General features: G+C 30.9%; 1 protein-coding gene and 1 pseudogene across 2 annotated transcripts in view; one reads left to right on the plus strand and one right to left on the minus strand.

Annotated features, from left to right (window-relative positions):
* Positions 1-1,454: 1,454 nt before the first annotated feature.
* LOC145268797 (ubiquitin-conjugating enzyme E2 E1-like) overlaps positions 1,455-22,191 on the minus strand; it is a 92,708-nt gene continuing 71,971 nt past the window's right edge. For both annotated transcript variants that reach the window (XM_080124412.1, XM_080124413.1), the window contains exons 3-5: positions 14,382-14,432; positions 5,355-5,487; positions 1,455-2,122 (exon numbers count right to left, since the gene is read on the minus strand). In XM_080124412.1, the coding sequence (XP_079980538.1) occupies positions 1,877-2,122; positions 5,355-5,487; positions 14,382-14,432 (430 nt within the window). In that variant the 3' untranslated portion in view covers positions 1,455-1,876. The remainder of the gene's footprint in view (positions 2,123-5,354; positions 5,488-14,381; positions 14,433-22,191) is intronic.
* On the plus strand, positions 19,584-19,700 carry LOC145268865 (5S ribosomal RNA; annotated as a pseudogene).

The raw sequence follows: 22,191 nt of genomic DNA on the forward strand, positions 1-22,191 counted from the left end.
ATGCCTACTAGGCACTATCCTCGAGTGTCTAAAGTCTCTTTGTACAAGAGTTTGCCAGAATAACCTGGCATGAGGATATTTTTCCCTAGAAGTAAACTCTGACCAAATATTCAAAATCACATTTTGTATTCGCCGCCCAAATAAGATCTCCTCACTATGGCTAACCCATATTAGCATTTCCGAGGAATGGCGCATCTTCTCCAAGTGATGTTATCTCAAGTAATAGCATGGAGCTGGATACTCCACCAGACTAGATAAATTCTTGTCCTGGAATTCAGTAAGACCAAGAGACCAAAAGATGTACTACAACATATGAAAATGGTTGATTGGGGAAAGGAAAATTATGTTCTCAGTTTCTTTACTAACTCAGTGTTTGAGCGATAAAGAACATTCGAATATGTATCTCATATAGAGTTCAAATATTAGCCCCAGGTTGTGGGCCCCTTGATTTCTGAGAACTTTGAAGTAAAATAAAACAAAACAGAAATAATTTTACGGAAGATCAAACCTCCACCTTTCCTATGTTATTCTCATCTTCAAACTTAATCTGAAAATTATGATAAAGATGGAGGATTTGAAACTTTCTAGCAAAATTTGGCAATAGGTTCGTCGTGAAATAGAGGGTAAGGTGACGCTAAACACTCAAGTCACCCAAACATATTTTGGCCGATCATAATAGCAAAGAATCTAAAGACAGTGTATTCCTGATTTTGCAAGACTTGACTGTCAATGAAAGAATTATGTTTAAAGTCGGTGCTGTTTTTGTAAAGTACTCCTATAACAACGCAATGAGGGTTAAGAGCATTTTTACAAACGTTTCAATACAAAAAGTTTTTTTATGAAGCAGACATGAACATATTTCTTTACAAATTCACAAAAAATATTGATATAAATAATTTTTGTTGTTTTCTGAAAAATAAATTAGGTAAAAAATAAATTAGGTAAAAAAAAATTAGGTAAAAAGAAAAATTTAAAAAGGAGGGAACTAATTTTTTTTTTACCTAATTGAAGGAAAGATTGTATGTTGTTTATTTTTTAAAAAAGCCAACAATTTGTACATTTTTTTTGCTATTTTTTATATACTTTTATTTGTTTATTTTCAGTTTTATTCAATTATTTCCCCCCTCCCATACGCTTCCAAACTCCCCCCACTCAGATCCCCCCAACCCCAGGTGGAATTTTTCATTTTTTTTTTTAAAGTCAGTTCATTTTTTTTGAGTGTTTTTGTTTGTTCATTGGTTGAAGAAGAAGGGGGGGGGGCATTTTTCTTGGCTTTTTTTTATTATTATTATTTGTTGTTTCAAGATCCATTTTGTTGTTCTTTCATATTTTATGATGTAAGGAAAAAAATTTTTTTTTTCAAATTAAAAAAAAAATTTTTAATTTGAAAAATATTTTCTTCCAATTACATTTTTATGATGTAAAGAAAAAAAATTTATTTTTCCAAATTAAAATTCTTTTTTTAAATTACAAAAACATTTTGCAAATTAATTTTTTTTTTTTTTTAATTAGAAAAAAATTTTTATGGTGTAAAGAAAAAATTTTTTTCAAATAAAAAAATAAAAGAAAAATTTTAATACTAATTTAAAAAAAATATATTTTAATTTGAAAAGAAACTTATTTTTTTTCTTAAACATACCAGAACTGCAAAACATTTACCCAGCTTTTATTTTATGATTTTATTTATTTTTTTTTTTTGCTTATGTTGTCCACAGTTTTATCATAATGAGATGCTCACATAGCAAGAAACTGATCTAGATATATAAGTCATGTGAGAGGAGGGGAAGAGGAGACGACCCAAGGATGCTTCGTCCATGAATAGAAAGACGAACATCAACACAAAGAAAGTCCAAGAATCTAAATGATCTGGTGGCACTCAGGTAGCAAACTTCTTGGTCCATTGGCGGGCGGTCTTGTCGTGTTCTTCGCGGTTTGTTAGGAACTGTGTGGCAATACTGCCAACGAGAGGATCCCGTGGGTTGCAGTCTGTAAGGAGAGAGCAAACGGACAACAAGACTTTGGATACAGTCAGTGCCGGGCTCCAATTGTCCTTCAGGATATCTAAACAGATTGCACCCTGGTTATTTATATTACAGTGGTATATCCGAGTACGGAAGGTCACCTGGAATGGAAAAAACAAAAGGTAAGATATGTTCAATTGGTCTCGTAAGCAGGGGTTTTTGTTACATTAAAAAGAAAAATCAAAAGACGATTATTTGTTATTGCATGGAGTACAAAATTATATCTCAAAGTTCATCTAGACTGGAGAAATTGAAACAATTTAGAGCTTTTACAACAATTAAAAATCATTTTCTTCTGTGTTTTAACCATCAAAAGCGACATTTCCCCCCCCCCCATCTTCATCACTTTTAGTTTAAAAGAATTTATTTTAATCATTTTAAAATCATATATTTACCATAAGAAAGCGAGATATGCTAAATTGGTCTCATCAGTAGGGGTTTTTACATTAAAAAACAAAGTAAAATCAAAAGATGATGAATATTTCCCACAAACTAATATAATGTATGTGTGAAGACACACACACACACACATATATGTCAGTTTATTGTGCAAACATTGATTACATATGTGCATACATGTTTCAGTGGGACCCCAATTCAAAGAGACCATTTCATCAGCTCAAAAAAGGAGCGATATTAAAACCCTTTTTGATCTGATGAGGTGGTCTCTGAATTGGAATTCCACTGAAACATGTATGCACATATGTAACCAATAATGTTTGCATAATAAACAGACTATATACCAGCTCTGTCCTCTATTGAGCACTCTTTAATAATTACACAGGTTTCATTGGATTTACATCTAGGAAACCAATCTATACAACCATTACATATACATATATATAAAGAAGCTTTGAATTAAAAAAATGTAAAATAAAAATAAAGAATGCAGTTTAAATTAAAAAAAAAGAAACTAAATTTAACCTCTTATGATATGAAGAACTTATGATTTATTACACAAAAGATATTAATTATCTAAATAATAACATAATAAAAAATAAAATAAAACTAATTATTAAAATAATAATTAGAACAAAATGAAAATACTTAAAATATTATATAATAATATAAAATATAACTTCCATAATAAAAAGATAACAATAAAGGATTATATTAAATAATATAAAAAGTATTACTTTAAAATTTGAATGCAAAACGTTTTTTTCAAAAAGATGGAACAGAAAAGTATTCTTTTCTGTTTTTTTTAGAACCTTCTCTAGCGACAACTATAAATAGCAGACGATTGCTATTTATAGTCAGTTATAATACAGCGCTGGGAAATGTTCATTAGGTGACCAGACCTTATGACTCTGACCGAAGAAATCACAAGCAAAATTCGAGTCATTAAATAACAGACGAACTGGACATAGAAAAAAATCTCATCAAAAACTGGTAAATATAGATTTTTCTGAATTATATTTGACCAAAAAGCATTTATATCTAAAAGATAAAAACAAACATTACTATAAACAAACAATTACTTCAATCAAAAGGGAAATAACTAGAAAACAGAGTTATTCCCCTTGCACTAACAATTGTAAAAAGCTTATTAGAAATTCGTTTTCCTTTCTATTTTGATTTTCTTTTTTCTTTGTAATAAAATTTCTTTTTTCAAATTATTTATTTTTTTTTCAATCTTTTTATTTCCAATCAATACGTTTGCGGCATTCCTTTTACCCATTAGACTAGAAAAAAAAAAAAAAACGTAACACTATCGCAAACTTAGCACCTACATAATCCAATTCCTAAAAAGTTTATAATTACAAAAGAGAATTCAATTATATAAGAAAAAAAAAAAAAAAAAAAAACTTAACTAAAATTGTAAAATGGAAATAGCACTTGCATGATTTCTCAAAAGTCTTCATATAAAAGAGAAATTATATAAGGATGAAAAGCTAAAATTTTGTAAATAGAAAACGGGGATCATCAGCTTCTTACCATGCAGCTGTTTCAGAGATTTAAAAACAGGACAACTATTAAATATATGGCTCTCCAGTGAATAATACCACTTCCCCAGGCAGAAATAAAATATATATTTACGACACTGATTCGTAGCCAAATGGTGAGAGCTGTCGACTGTCAACGCGACAGTTGTAAGTTCAATCCACTTATTATATATAATAATATATATATATAATAATTATAATTATATATATATATATATATATATATATATATATATATATACATATACACACACACACACACACACACAATTATAAATAATCATTTTTAATACCTACAGACACTAGTCTTTCTTCCTTTTGGAATCATCAGTACAGGAAGTTACGATTGCCATGGATCATGGAATTTGAATCCCCACAACAAAGCTACCTCTGTTTCCATTTGAAGGGAACATAACCACAGGGCCACCATCAACCGTAACAATATCCAAGTGAATTTAGACATTCATAAAAGCATAAACATTAAATGTCGATTTACAGTGATCAAGTGACTGTCACGATCTTGCAGGTCAACTGATCAACTTTTTATTCACAGACAATAATAAACATTTCTTAAAAGGGCAGAAATAATATATGTATATAAAAAATATTAATAATTTTACATGTATTGTATTTTTACTTGCATTAGTTTGGTCATGTGTAGGATTTATATTGTAATATTTCGAGAAAAATCTCTTCATCAGATATGTGTTTGATATTCCTTAATGAGAAAATTCTGCAGAAAAGTAATTTGTTTCAAATCTATTTTATTATTTAAACTTATGCTGATACTTAATATTATTTATTTTATTTAAACAAAATATTTCTCACAAGCAATTGTTTCAACTGCATTAAATCATTTTTTCTTGTATGTGCGTATCTATGCAAGTACACATGTATGTATATGCAAAGTTATAGACGTAACTGGCATGTTGCTCAGGTACACATAATAAAATGCGTTTGCAGAGTTTTGTTTTCATTAAAGAAAAATATGTGCTATCTTTTATCATAGCTTCTTTTGTATGCAGAAAATGAAGATATCAAGGTAACATTTCGCACTTGGCAATTATCAAAGTTTTCTACATTATTGCCAATGTCTCCTTTGCGGGGCCTTCACAGAGATACAGATTTGAAAATCTTTGTTTCTCCCAGTTTAAAAAACGTGTTGTCATTTGTCATTTCAAACTCATATGTTCAGCTTGGACCTTACACGTTAGCCATCTTTGATTCAATCCTGGGAATGATTCCATTTTGCAGATTTGTGCTATCATGCACTCAGTGTGACCCTTGCCAAAATTTAAACTAGCTAACTTAATCACCATCAATGTAGGGTCCCTAATATATAACAGTATGTTGGGAGTAGATTAAGGCTGCAATGATGGGTACTTACCTTGGGCGGCTTGAATGGATAGTCGTTTGTAAAGTGAATATCAAGGAAGAAGACGCCACCTTCATATACTGATCCCTTTGGTCCGAAGATTGTCGACACCCACTCATACAAATTATCACCTTTTGGACCAGCACTAAAAAAAGAAAATATTTATGATTTTTTTGGAATTCATTTTTGAGAGGAGTATCATTTATATTAAATTTATTGCGAACTATTATCCTCATCTTTTTTAGTTGTTGTTTCACAACGTTTCAGCCAACTATTCCTCTGGCCTTCGTCAGGTGGTAACTGCAATGGGATAAGAACTCCAAATCTTTTAACTGCATCCTCAGCAATTACTGCCTTCCATAATTGTTGTCGTTTCACCACATTTTGGCCAAGTAAGCCTCTGGCCAATTTTGGATAGGATTGAAACCGCTATCTTCAGACAATGCTCACCTGGAACTGTAGAGATCAACGTCTCTATCCACTGCAACATGGGCTCCAAAGGCCAAACACGGGTACCGAAGATCAAAGTTGGATTTTTTGGTCTTTTAAATCCATGTTTATTTATTATTATTTATTCAGTATTTATTATTATTTATTCAGTAGACGAAAAAAAAAAATAAAAATAAAATATTATATTTCTCAATTTTTTTTTTTTAGATGAAAATTGGTAATTTGTGGTAATTTGTATTTTGGATTCTTCAGACTATTGTTCTCCTAAAAACAGAAAATTATGCTAAACAAAAATGAGATAAAAAAAAAAAAAGTTCTTAACTACAACTCTGGAAGAGTTATGAATAAATTTCAAATGCTTGGAAGGATGAAATCATGACAAGGGAGATATTGTAACAGAGCGTGTACGAGCACATGAGAAAATATTAGCAGGAGCAGCAAGATAGCTGGCTTGCAAAAAAAAAAAACACATATTCAAATTAGTAAGTGTGTGAGATAGAAAAGGAAAAGGTGGTAATTTTATGTGCAATTTATATGCAAAACTGATGTTCCACTTTAAATTTAAATCGTTACTTCCATGGCAAGTGCACGTCTGAGCTCCAATCTCTGGTCCCCCCTTCATCAATCTTTCACGATAAACACCCGTCTAGCTGAAACCACTGTCAAAAATTTTCCCTACTCTTTAGCTGTGCCAAAACCAAAACATAGATTCCATTCTTTCTTAGAAGTGCACACCTGTGGAACTCTCTTCCATTTACCTGTTTCCCACCTGACTACAACCTGGATGTCTTCAAGTCCAACATAAACAAATTCCTGATGAACCGCCCCCTTAAGTAAGACACTTTATCAAATTTCCAATACTAACGATTACTACGATACTATACCATTGATTACTGTACACGCAATAACCCTTATCTCTGAGTGGCTTCCGGGCCTTGAGAAGTGGTGACTACTTTGTAAAAAGAAAAAAAAAAAAAAAGGACACCACGTGGTCGGAGAAGAAAAAGTATAGTTGAAAATGATGTAGCTTGAAGTCGAAGACTAAAAATGGCTGTTTACGGCCAACATGTAGCGGAGCAGAGAGAAAAACACAGTTAGGGGAGATGGACATGTGGCCCCGCAGTGGTAGAGAAAGACTCTTTAAGCTAGTGTCAAGTTAAGGAGAAAGAAAAACGGTAATAAACAACTGGTGTTAAAAAATAAAGAAAAGCCGAGTCGGATTTTTATTTATTTTTGTTTGTTGGTTTTTCTTTTTAACGGTGCCGGATGATTTTTCAAAAGATATAAACTTCCTGGAAATTATGGACTTTTCGATAGGACTAACACAGGTCATATATATTTCGTGAATAAAGGAATATTCATGGAACCCAAAATCATGCATAAAACAGGTATTAAAAAAAAAAGGTACCAATTTACTCTAAAAAAAAAAAAAAAAATAAAAAAAAAAAAAAAGTCCAAATTACAATCATTCAATAGTCAAGTTTAAGTTTTAAGCTATTTATACATGCACAGGTGTTCAAATCCTGATCTTTATATCAAGTCATTTTTCTTTGGGAGAGAGGAAATGAGTTTATTGTAGCCTAATTTATTAGATAGTTCCTGATAAAAAAAATAAAATAAAATAAAATAAAAAAATAAAAAAAAAAATAAAAAAAAACGTTGGAACTTTCAATAAGTTTTCCAACATGTAATAAAATTGAGGTTTTAACTAACAAACACGGTTTGAGCATAATGGTCACGTTACAGTATCATGATCACAGAATAGATGCTACATTACTCCGCAGAATATGGTCTTATGACAATGAAAATCTGAAATAGTACAGTAAACTAAATTAAGAATTAAAAAATGCTAATAGTATAATTCGTATCATTTGGACCCCTCGGATTACTGTTCTCATCTTGAGTGTAATTTTCACGTATCAATCGATGTAATCTCTGATTTTCTTTAGGCGTATCTTGTTGAAGGTGTTGTTGTTGAATAGTTCTTCCAAACTCTGGAATCTGTGCAAAATTTTGAACGGAACCCGTTATTTAATCCAGAGCAATAGCATTCACTCATTCCATCAGTCATTAGTGGATAGAAATCCCAAGTAATTTTCAAATTTATTTTGTGTGCCGCCCGCACTGAGGATTGAACCTTCAATCTCCAAAAGAATATAACTTACAACCTAATTTTACCAAATATTTTATACACTATGTGACGAGCATGCATGGAAGCGTTCAAGAATTGTATGTCAATGTCTTGGTCTGGCCTACCTACAGCGAAAAAACTATAAAAAGCAGTTATCAAAGTCATTTAGGGAGTAACTGCCAAGGTTGCACTGGTGTCTTTTTGCCAGAGTCGTTCGGGATCGTGTCATGTCAAATCAACAGAATTGTTTGGGTTCGAATCGACAGAAGTGTTCAGGATCGTGTCGGGTGGTCGATATTTTTTGTCTTGCCTTGTGAAGCAACACACTATGCCACGAGTCCTTGGAGATTTTTAGACAGCCGGTCTTCTGTTAGTCAAAATAAATTTGATTTTCTTATATAAAAATAAAACTACTTTATCAATTCATTTTAGGAATATTTTTTTGTTTCGTTATGGCTGCATACATCATAGATTTTTTTTAGTTTTTGTTTTTCAAATCGTTTCTTTTTTACTATTCATGGACATTTTCTACCAGCATTTTACTCTATTGTAGCATTCAGCCTAGGCAGGTTGAACTGGTTTCCTCCAACATCCCCCTACATACAGCACGTGGTATTCTCAAATGGTCACCCATCTAGTACTCAACAGACTCAACGTTGCTTAACTTTAGTGATCCAACGAGAACTAATATGTCAATATGATAATGGTGTATCAGCTTTTACAGCCACAGTTACCCCAAAGGTGAAGGATGTTATTGATCGCCCTCCCATGGTATAGATCCTGGATATGACCTTAAACTATATCCAGTGGTGAGGCCCCAGCTTGCAGGCTTTGGGGAGTGTGAAGCCACCCTTTAATTGCAATTGCTCCCAAGTCCACTCTGACCCGGAGTAAAAAGTTTTTGACTTCCAATGGGGGTATGAGACGAATGGATTCGCCAATCATTTTTATAACCAACGGCTGTGCTAAACAACCAATCAAAACGTCGCAAAATTATTATAAAAATCGTCGAATTTTGGATTCAATCAGTTTGCCATTTGCTACGTCACGGACAGCATTTAATTCTTCGCCGTCATCTTGGTTACTGATCTGAACTACGCCGCCATCTTGGTTACTGATCTGAACTATGCCGCCATCTTTGTTCAACACAAATGTCTCAAAACTTAACAGGTAGTACCTGTTAAGGTCCCAACTATGGGTTAAATAGAAACCGACTTGAAAACAAAAATTTTTATTCAAAATCTTTGGATTCGGCATTAAATAACCCGAAAAGGGTTGATATGCCGTAAAACAAAAACGGCCAAAACAACCCATGGTACAAATATGTGACACAAATGCAAGAAAGTGGAATTCAAGAGCCAGCGCCTTCGAGAAGAAGCATTCTGGCTTCCAAAATTTAAAAAAACTAAAATACCTAAGCAGCCCTGTCGGCATTCCTAAGTAGAGGCTCCTCAGGCGATTAACAATAAAAAAAAACAAAAACAATTTTTTTAAAGAGAAAAAGACAAGTTTAGTGATCTAACAAGAACCAGTCAATAGGATTAAGCTATATTATCTTCTATAGCCACGGTTACCCGAACTCAAGGGATGTTACAAATCGTTTATATCATATTTATATTTGGTTATAAAATCTGAGGATAATTTCAATTACAAGAAAAGCAAATCCAAACAAAGCAAAGAAAGATTGTAAGCAATTAGAGTCATTTGCTTTTTAGCATTCGTCAGAATCGCTTAACAATTCAACCGCTACAAGTTCAAAGAACGTCATAAATGTTACCTCAGTCTAGAAGGACTTCTTCACTAACAGAATACAGAAAATACAAAGTGCAGCATAAGAAAAGATACCACACTGTGTGCCTAGCTAAAATGTGGATGATATTATCGCCCTCCCATGGCAGGAATATAGGAAACAAAGGTCAGAAAGTAGAATTGAAGAGTTAGCACTCTAGCCTGTAAAAATGCCTAGATAGCTTTGTTGGCATTCTCAAGTAGAGGCTCCTCAGGCGATTAGTAATACTAATGCCCTCTCGAATAGAAAAGGCAAAACCTGGAAGAGTGGACCACCTAGAACTACATAAGACTAGCAAAATGCAACAGAGAAAGGTCGTTTCAGAGATATCCCACACTGTGGCTTTGAGTGCCGAGGGAAAAAAGTCCTGTGTTGTCAAATATCTGGTTCTCAAATCTGAGGATAATTTCTAATCTGCAGTTTAGGGATAGGTAAAAAAAAAAAAAAAAAAAAAAAAAAAATTTTTTTTATAATTTAATCTTCAAAATGAAAACTGGGAAACAATGACCTTTGCTCTCTATAATTTGATTCCATCTGTCAATAAGCTTAGAAATTCCTTCACTTAAGGTTTTGATGTGAAATATGAATCCAACCCGACTGTTCAATCTCATCTCATGATGTCAAGCCAAGTTCATCTAAATTGGAGAATATGCAGGATCGGGTAAGATTTCCCAACCACATTCTCCTTGGATATTTCTGGTCCGCAGAGTTGTGAGGATGAGCAATATCATGAATATTGCAGGAAAATATGAAAAAGTTATAAATTAATCATGATATGTCGAAAATGTAATAATATATATCAAATTAATTAATCATGATATGTCGAAAATGTAATAATATATATCAAATAAATTAATCGTGATATGTCGAAAATGTAATAATATATATCAAATAAATTAATCATAATATGTCGAAAATGTAATAATATATATCTAAAATGTAATAATATATATCAAATAAATTAATCGTGATATGTCGAAAATGTAATAATATATACCAAATAAATTAATCGTGATATGTCGAAAATGTAATAATATATATCTAAAATGTAATAATATATACCAAATAAATTAATCGTGATATGTCGAAAATGTAATAATATATATCAAATAAATTAATCATAATATGTCGAAAATGTAATAATATATATCAAATAAATTAATCATAATATGTCGAAAATGTAATAATATATATCAAATAAATTAATCGTGATATGTCTAAAATGTAATAATATATATCAAATACATTAATCATAATGTCGAAAATGTAATAATATATATCAAATAAATTAATCGTGATATGTCTAAAATGTAATAATATATATCAAATAAATTAATCATAATATGTCGAAAATGTAATAATATATATCAAATAAATTAATCGTGATATGTCGAAAATGTAATAATATATATCAAATAAATTAATCGTGATATGTCGAAAATGTAATAATATATATCAAATAAATTAATCATAATGTCGAAAATGTAATAATATATATCAAATAAATTAATCGTGATATGTCGAAAATGTAATAATATATATCAAATAAATTAATCGTGATATGTCTAAAATGTAATAATATATATCAAATACATTAATCATAATGTCGAAAATGTAATAATATATATCAAATAAATTAATCGTGATATGTCTAAAATGTAATAATATATATCAAATAAATTAATCATAATGTCGAAAATGTAATAATATATATCAAATAAATTAATCGTGATATGTCGAAAATGTAATAATATATATCAAATAAATTAATCGTGATATGTCGAAAATGTAATAATATATATCAAATAAATTAATCATAATGTCGAAAATGTAATAATATATATCAAATAAATTAATCGTGATATGTCGAAAATGTAATAATATATATCAAATAAATTAATCGTGATATGTCGAAAATGTAATAATATATATCAAATAAATTAATCATAATGTCGAAAATGTAATAATATATATCAAATAAATAATTCGTGATATGTCGAAAATGTAATAATATATATCAAATAAATTAATCATAATATGTCGAAAATGTAATAATATATATCAAATAAATTAATCGTGATATGTCGAAAATGTAATAATATATATCAAATAAATTAATCGTGATATGTCGAAAATGTAATAATATATATCAAATAAATTAATCGTGATATGTCGAAAATGTAATAATATATATCAAATAAATTAATCATAATATGTCGAAAATGTAATAATATATATCAAATAAATTAATCGTGATATGTCGAAAATGTAATAATATATATCAAATAAATTAATCGTGATATGTCGAAAATGTAATAATATATATCAAATAAATTAATCATAATGTCGAAAATGTAATAATATATATCAAATAAATTAATCATAATATGTCGAAAATGTAATAATATATATCAAATAAATTAATCATAATATGTCGAAAATGTAATAATATATATCAAATAAATTAATCATAATATGTCGAAAATGTAATAATATATATCAAATAAATTAATCATAATATGTCGAAAATGTAATAATATATATCAAATAAATTAATCATAATATGTCGAAAATGTAATAATATATATCAAATAAATTAATCGTGATATGTCGAAAATGTAATAATATATATCAAATAAATTAATCGTGATATGTCGAAAATGTAATAATATATATCAAATAAATTAATCATAATGTCGAAAATGTAATAATATATATCAAATAAATTAATCGTGATATGTCGAAAATGTAATAATATATATCAAATAAATTAATCGTGATATGTCGAAAATGTAATAATATATATCAAATAAATTAATCATAATGTCGAAAATGTAATAATATATATCAAATAAATTAATCGTGATATGTCGAAAATGTAATAATATATATCAAATAAATTAATCATAATATGTCGAAAATGTAATAATATATATCAAATAAATTAATCGTGATATGTCGAAAATGTAATAATATATACCAAATAAATTAATCGTGATATGTCGAAAATGTAATAATATATATCAAATAAATTAATCATAATGTCGAAAATGTAATAATATATATCAAATAAATTAATCATAATGTCGAAAATGTAATAATATATATCAAATAAATTAATCATAATATGTCGAAAATGTAATAATATATATCAAATAAATTAATCATAATATGTCGAAAATGTAATAATATATATCAAATAAATTAATCATAATATGTCGAAAATGTAATAATATATATCAAATAAATTAATCGTGATATGTCGAAAATGTAATAATATATATCAAATAAATTAATCGTGATATGTCGAAAATGTAATAATATATATCAAATAAATTAATCATAATGTCGAAAATGTAATAATATATATCAAATAAATTAATCGTGATATGTCGAAAATGTAATAATATATATCAAATAAATTAATCGTGATATGTCGAAAATGTAATAATATATATCAAATAAATTAATCATAATGTCGAAAATGTAATAATATATATCAAATAAATTAATCGTGATATGTCGAAAATGTAATAATATATATCAAATAAATTAATCATAATATGTCGAAAATGTAATAATATATATCAAATAAATTAATCGTGATATGTCGAAAATGTAATAATATATACCAAATAAATTAATCGTGATATGTCGAAAATGTAATAATATATATCTAAAATGTAATAATATATATCAAATAAATTAATCGTGATATGTCGAAAATGTAATAATATATACCAAATAAATTAATCGTGATATGTCGAAAATGTAATAATATATATCTAAAATGTAATAATATATATCTAAAATGTAATAATATATATCAAATAAATTAATCGTGATATGTCGAAAATGTAATAATATATATCAAATAAATTAATCATAATATGTCGAAAATGTAATAATATATATCAAATAAATTAATCGTGATATGTTGAAAATGTAATAATATATATCAAATTATTAAAATTAAATATATAAATTATATAAATTAAATATATAAATTATATAAATTAAATATATAAATCATAAATTAATCGTGATATGTAATAATATATATCAAATTAATTACAACAGTTAAAATGGCCCTTCTTCAAACAAGAAAAAGATTTTGCCCTAACTTGATTAAAAAAATGGTTAGTAAAAAACAGTTCAGCAAAAAATGGTTGGTAAGAAGAAGGCTGGTAAGAAGAAGGCTGGTAAGAAGGTTGGTAAGAAGGGTGGTAAGAAGAAGGGTGGTAAGAAGAAATAGTTGGTAAAAAAAAAAAAAAGGAAAAAAATTGTTGGTAAAAAATGTTCAGTAAAAAAAAGTTGGTAAGAAAAAGGTTGGCAAACAAATAAAGGAAAAAAATGGTTAGTAAAAAAAATGGTTGATAAAAATAAAGTGGTTATTAAAAAAAAAAAGTTTGGTAAAAAAATGGTCGGTAAAAGGCAATCACAATCCTCTTTCCACCTTAAAAATTGCTACTCTTACCACTGAAAAATAAGAAATAAAATTAAAATAAAAAACAACTTGTTCCACTTCTTTTTTTTTTTTTCATTAAATGTTCAAAACTTATGCTGGCCAAGAAATGACTGATCATGAATTAATTACTCAAGGCAAAATAAAATTGTGCAATGTCAGCTAAATATCTCATTCACAAATCTGGATTCATTAATTACTCACCTGCAGTTTGGGGGTGGGTCAACTGTAATCTCAGCAAGTTCTCTTTGAAGTCTACAGAGAAAAAAAAAAAAAAAAAAAAAAATGAAAATCACAAAAAATGTTTTAAAAAAAAATGACAAAATAAATCTATAAAAAGGAATGCATCAATATGTTAACAGTTTTAAAACAATGCAGCTCTCTGCAGCATATTAATTCACCCTCATCCCCAATAAATTCTACTTTTTAAGTTACTAGCAAAGTTACCTGGCGTTGCTCGGGGCTACAAAATAACATAATAGTTTGTTTGCTTAGGCTTGATGACCTAGCAATCAATCTATGGTCATTTAAGGTCACAGATTTTGTGGAAAAGCTATATATACGTTTCCAAGTTCTAATATTTTTAGTTTATCAAGTGAGTTAGTTGTCTAATATAGTGTTGCAACTGCAGGTGGTTAGTATATTGTTTGCTGTGGTTTGTTCGATTCAATGTCAGTTAACTGTTATGTTCATGGTTTGATTATTCTAGTTCTATATTATGGTTTTGGTGTGTTATTGTGTGCACCAAGTTTGGGAGGTCGGTTTATATTTTGGTAAATAAATTTATTTCTTTTAGAAAGTGCATAATTTTTAATGGTTTTATTTTGTTGAAGAGATCTTTAAGGTTGGGCTTGTGATGGTATTTCTTTTGAGGTGGAATAGTCAACACATTCTCAGCCTCTCTCTGCCTTTTTCTCTTCCTCCTTTTTTCCCACATCTTTCTTCCTCACACTTTTTTTTTTTTTTACACAGGCATAACCACATTATCAAGGCCAAGAGGCCACTCAAGGATAAGGGTTAAAGAGTGTACAGTAGCCAATGGGATAATATTGTAGTAATCGTTAGTAATGGAAATTCGGTAAATTTGATAACTTATATGGAACGGCTCATCAAGAACTTATTTACATTAGACTTGAAGACAACCATATTGTAGTCAGCCGGAAAGCAGGAAAACGGAAGACAATTCCACAGGTGTGCAGTTCCAAGAAAGAAGCTTTGTTCATGGAATCTACGTTTAGGTTTAGGCACAGATAAAGAGTGGGAGGGAATTATTGATAGTGTTTTCAGCGAGACGATTGTTTCTTGTGAAAGTTAGGCGAAGGGGGACCATAGACTGAAGCTCAGTCGAACACTTTCCATGAAAATAACGATACATCAGAGACAAACTCGCAACATCTCTTCTGTGAGATAGAGGTTGCAGGGAAGAGAAAAGGACATCTCCTACGAGGCTAGGAAGTCTATTTTGAACTCTATCAAGGCAGGACAAGTCCTTTCTAGCAGCTCCTGCCCATGTGGCAACAGTATTCCATCCTTGGACGTACCTGGCTCTTATATAGATAGAAAATTGCATCAGCAGTGAGATATCTACCGGATCGATAGAAAGATCCCACCATTTTTCCAGCGGCCCTGGCAACAGATTTGATGTAAGTGTTCCATTTAAAATCAGGAGTAATGGTCAAGCCCAGAAGCTTGTCAAAACTTGAGGCCTCCTGAATTTTAATGTATTAAAAACAATAATAATGCAAGTCATTTCCCCTCTCCTTTATCTAATTGAGAACAGTGGAAATGGCTGACCCCGCCAACCTTCGCCATCAAAACATGGTCTACTTGTCCCTACACAAGTAATATTTTAGATATTCATCCAGGGCAACGCTGATCAAGAAAATACTAATGTTGTGGTCATCTATTTTTGTATTTTTCAAAAGCTTTTAACTGGTCATATAAATACACAGACAACTGTCTTTTATATATTAGGCTAAGAAGGAAACCTGATGTTTTCCAGGATTAAATGATGATCAGTGAATGTTTCACACTTTCATATTTTTTATTGTCATCGAAATCAGTGAAATTGCTCATTTTTCAATCAAATCAATAGATTGCCGGCGCTAGTGGGAGGTCCATCATGATGCACTGGGAGGAAGCTTTATATGCTTCTCTACAATAACAGTTCACAATACATTGTAGTCTACATTGCACTGTAGTGAACCTATTGGCTTTATAAAATTAATTTTATATACGACAGCTTTAACTAAAGTTTAAAATGCAAAAGTCAAATATCATGCTTCATTTTTTCTCTAAATAGAAACATTTATTTTCAATGTGCCCCTGTAATATCAAAGAACCAATTGTTGATTTTATATGCCGGGCCTTTCGTCTTGTGTACAACTTCTCAACTGCACTTGTGATGTTAGGCTGTATAAGGTGTTAACTTCGATCAAAATTGCCAGTTTCTTCTTTCAGATTTTTTTTTTTGATTATCGATACTTGTTGAAGACAGTCCAATACAAAACCTATCTAAGAACACTGCCAAATACATAAGGTATATTTGTATGAAATTTCATAAAAATTAGCCCAGCTGTTGCAGATATAGAGATAGATATAGACAGATAGATAGATATAGACAGACAGATAGAGACAGACAGACAGATAGAGACAGACAGACAGATGGATAGAGAGAGACAGACGGATGGATAGAGAGAGACAGACGGATAGAGAGAGAGACAGACGGATAGAGAGAGAGACAGATAGAGAGAGAGAGACAGATAGAGAGAGAGAGACAGATAGAGAGAGAGAGAGAGACAGATAGAGAGAGAGAGAGAGAGAGACAGATAGAGAGAGAGAGAGAGACAGATAGAGAGAGAGAGAGAGACAGATAGAGAGAGAGAGAGAGACAGATAGAGAGAGAGAGAGACAGATAGAGAGAGACAGATAGAGAGAGAGAGACAGATAGATAGAGAGAGACAGATAGATAGAGAGAGACAGATAGATAGAGAGACAGACAGACAGACAGACAGACAGACAGACAGATAGACAGATAGATAGACAGATAGATAGTCTAAAAAACCTTTGCAATATTTAAAGAATGAAATAAAACGATTATTTGGATTATCTAAACTACTGTTCTCATCTTGAGTGTTATTTCAACAACAATGTATTACAGGGGTCTCATTATTTAGTGGTTGATTCTCCTAGCGATGCTACATAAATGATCAAGGGAAATAACTATTATTTCAGCAGAGTTGTTTCCCTTCAACAGTATTTTTTAATGAAACTTGCTTATTTGGTATTGCATCTTTTGAACCTTGGTTCGATTCAACACTGTCTTTAATGTTAAACGTTGAACGATCCAATACAAAATGGCCGACCCATAACACAAACAAAACTTAAGACGGCAGAAGTGTAATATAGTCAACATCGAAAAGGAGAAGTGATAGTTCATAATTACTTTTTTTTAAGTGATATACACTAGCTCAAAAATTGTTTTTTTTTTTTATGTAAAACTAGTGGGGAGTACCCGGCGTTACATAGGTGGAGAATATTGGCACAAGGATGAAGCGATGTTAAGAATGAATTCCACGTGGTTAAAATTTTTAAAAAAGATAAAGAGAGAAGTGGGTAATTAGGCCAAATTCAAGGAGTTGGTCATTAAGTTTTGCCTGGGTGGAGTATATTGGCACAAGGATGAAATTAAAAAAATAAAAGAGAGAGAGAGGTGGAATCGAAGTCAAAAACGTAGGGTAATTAATCTTACTCGCTAATCATTAGGCCAAAGAGAATAGTGAATTCAATGAATTGGTAATTAACTTAAGAATCATAGTAGTCACTATGCATGCGCAGAATGAACGTTGCTTTTAAACCTGTGACCAGGTAAGCTTGCATTTGAATAGTTTCGTTTTATTATTATACAACAAAGACAAACACTCGAGACAACGGCACAGTGAGAATTTTTTTTAACTATCAAAGGAAAAAAAAAAGGTGTCTGTTTGTGTATCTCAGATATCATGATCTCGGAAGTATAGGAAAACTTCTCGCAGAATTTAACCAACAGAACTCCGAGCTGAAAAGCCCATCGCGGACATACATTTTATTGGCTTTGGAAACACTTATTTCTTATGGATTTGTTTTCTTACCACTTTTACTTTCTGTGGAGTATTTTATTATTTAGAAGATGTGCTAGACCTAATTTTAGAAAAATATGCTTGCAGTATACTGAGAAGAAAAACACTGGGTGACTTAAAAGATACTGTCTTCAGTAGAAGGGAGTTATCTGTTTTCGCTCAATTTAAAAAGTTAATACTTTCTTTATAAACACTCAGTACCTGCAGGTTATCACCCCAAACCAACACCAATCACCAGTAACCAGCAGTGCTGACAATCACAGATAGTGGCTTTCACTAACTGCCACTGGAAACCAATGCCTGACACTGGATGCCAGATTATTTCATTTGGGCCACGGCCACTAGTTTCACTAACTTCCAGGGACCCAGAGACAACATTGGCCACCAACAACAACCGTAGTTTAATTGGTTTTCGAGTGTGTGTGTGTGGGGGGGGGGGTTGTTTAAAGATTTTGTTCTGGATCTGTCATGCTTCCACTGGGCAACGCCAGTTAAGGGGTCTTGCTGGTTTATTATAAACAGAAATACGGTTGCTATTAAACATAATGTTAAATTCCTTTAAAAATAATTTAAAAAAACGGAAAGAAACTGAGACATGTGAATGTGAATATTGTTTTTTTTTCGAAACGGTTCAATTCTTGTAAGTCAAAAAAAAATTTTAAAAATGCTCGAGCTGAGATTGAAACTAAAACCTAAAAACAATGAGTCAAGTACTATAACCATTAGGCCAGCTTGACATGTTTTAAAAAGTGTTTTTAAACCCACTTATTCTAAGGAAGCTATCATGTGCATTTGTGTGGCCCTGTCGGTGGGGCATTAGAATACGCCGACTGCCCCCCCCCTGCAGAGGGTAAAAGTCCCTCAATGGGGGTTCTGGATATGACCTTAAACTATATCCAGTGGTGAGGCCCCAGCTTGTGGGCTTTTGGGGAGTGGGAGCCACCCTTTAATTACCATTGCTCCCAGGTCCACTCTGACCAAAATTTTCTTCAAAATCTTTGGATTCAGCATTAAATAACCCAAAAAGGGTTGATATGCCGTAAAACAAAAACAACCAACTAACCATGTGCATTTGTGAAACAGTTAACAAACAGATAAAAATCCAAATGAACCCCACATACCCATTTTTCAAGCTTTAATACCTTAGCAACCCTTTTTTCTGGATGAAAACCAATTAAAAAGTTTTCCACATGTCTGAATAACCTATATATCAAATTTCAAGTTTGTAGATCAAAATTTATTGAGTATATAGGTTGAGAAGTATCCTCACTTTTATATATATAAAAGTATATACAGCATAATCATGTTGACACACCGGTTCTCATCAGATCACCGAAGTTAAGCAACGTTGAGCCTGGTTAGTACCAAATGGGTGACCATTTGGGAATTCTAGGTGCTGTGTGTGCTCTCCACTTATCTCGGCATTTGTTTCCAGTCGTCCTGTACATACACTTCACTTGCCACTGTTATTTAACAATATCGACTAAAGAGAGATGTGGTTGGTTGATTGGTTGTTTTACGGCATATCAACCCTTTTCGGGTTATTTAATGCTGAATCCAAAGATTTTGAAGAAAGATTTTTTTAATAGAATATATTTGTTGTTTTCACGTTGGTTTCTATTCAACCCATAGTTGGGACCCTAACAGGTACTACCACTCCGGGTCAGAGTCGACCTGGGAGAAATGGTAATTAAAGAGTGGCTCCACACTCCCCAAAGCCCACAAGCTGGGGCCTCACCACTGGATATAGTTTAAGGCCATATCCAGGATCCCCATTGAGGGACTTTTACCCTCTGCAGGGGGGCAGTCGGCGTATTCTAATGCCCCACCGACAGGGCCGGATGTGGTTGGAGATTGAGCACTTATTGATAAGTTGTGAGATTGTACATCTAAAAAAAAAAAAAAAAAAAAAAAAAAGGTTTAAGGATCCCAAAATAAAATAGTAAGCAACGGATAAAATACTTAGTAAATTCAGTTGAAAATGACTCTTTTGAAGGTTCAATCCTCAGTGCGAGCAATACTCAGAATAGAATTGCAAATTAATATCCTCATCGATTAAATAAAGAGTTCTATATATTCATCGGACTACCATTCTCATCTTGAGTGAGATTTTTACAACGTTTCGGTCGATGTAACCTCCGACCTTCTTCAGGTGTATCTTGTCGAATTCGAGAAAACAATCCTGAGTTCGACAAGATACACTTGAAGAAGGTCGGAGGTTAAATCGATCGAAACGTGAAAATCACACTAAAGATGAGAACAGTAGTCCGATGAATAATAATAGGTATAAACCAATCCTCATCTCAAAAATCCAGAAACGTCATAAGGGGGTTTCTGTTCGAAATTTCAAGCAGATTCCAGAGTTTGACAAGATACACCTGAAGAAGGCCGGTGGTGATATTGACCTAAAGGTTGTGCAAGTAATACTCAAGATAAGAACAATAGTCTGAATGATTCAAAAAAAATATGATCTTACAGAAAAAGCAAACTAATTATATCACGCACACGCTGTTCACTGTTTTACAATCGTTCACTGCGCAGAGGGAGACAACTCTTTTACTAAGAGATTCGTTTATTTTTTTATTTCATAATTTAGGACGCTCGATGCAACGATACTTTTTATTGAATCAAAACATTAAAAAAAGCTGCAACGAATGTTTTTTTTTTTGGTGCAACAAAGTTGATGACAATAATAATACGAAATGTAGTCGTTACGTGATTATTAAGAGAAAACCAACAATATTTTCATTAGATGAAAACATTTAAAAAAGAAGCTTCAGCAACATTTTTTTTTAATTAAAAACTAAATGTTATGGTAAGGTTTTTAAAAACTAGTCTTTAACCTTAAAAATGCAAAGAATGAAACTCTTTAATAAAACAAGGATGAAACTTTTAAAGCTGCGGCGACTTTTTTTATTTTTTTACAGTAACAAAGCTAATAATATGAATAACACCAACATAGTTTTTAACATTACAAAAAATGAAAATGCGGCGATGACTGTAGAGGAATTGTAAACGCTTTTAAAGATCACACTGGAAAAAGAAAAAAAAAATTTAGTCTGGTATAAAAAAAAGTTTTAAAAATGATTGCACATTTATATTAAGTTTGATCATGGCCAAGAAATGGGTGATCATTTTATGTGTAATTTATGTAAGAAAATGATCCCTAAAATTTAAAATAAAAATAAATATTTTTTTTAAAATAAAAAGATAATTATTTATATAAAATAAAATATGCATCAAGTACGCTTGAAAGCCAAATCACAACGAAATATTAGGAAAATAACCAAATATTTTACTTGTTTGAAATTTATAAATGGAACTCACACCCTTGACATAATTGTTTTTATTTTTTTGTTGTTTTTTTTTTCTTTTTTCCTCTAACGAAAGGATTGGTAATTGTACCAATAAGAAAAAAATTTGTCCGTAAAAAACGGGGTGGAGACAAGTAGCGATAGTAAATAATGAAAAAGTGCCAAAAATAGTATGGGGGGTTCGGGGCTGGGAGTATTATACAGGGGTCTCATTTTTTAACACGCAATTGACCTTACGAATGCGTGAAAACATATTGAATAATTCGACCCCATGTCTTTCCAAGCTTATAACTACTCGAAAAATATAATTCAAGCCCTAATTTTTTTTTCAATTAAAAGGAGCAGGGACCAAGGTTTCATTAAAAAAAAACTTTTTTTGTTTTAAATTTGAATACATTATTTATTGATATTTTATCTTCAATTTGTGATTTATAAAAATTTGGTGGGTAAATTAATTATTTACTTTTTAATACACATTTCAAAAGAGAGGGGGGTGAATTAAAAAAAATTATATTCGGTTTATTGGAAAGAGCATAAAATATCGTAAAAATTCAATCAATAGAAAAATTGTGATAGATTTTT

The sequence above is a fragment of the Euprymna scolopes genome, chromosome 44, assembly GCF_053919585.1.
Source record: "Euprymna scolopes isolate OS-2025 chromosome 44, ASM5391958v1, whole genome shotgun sequence".
NCBI lineage: Eukaryota > Metazoa > Mollusca > Cephalopoda > Sepiida > Sepiolidae > Euprymna > Euprymna scolopes.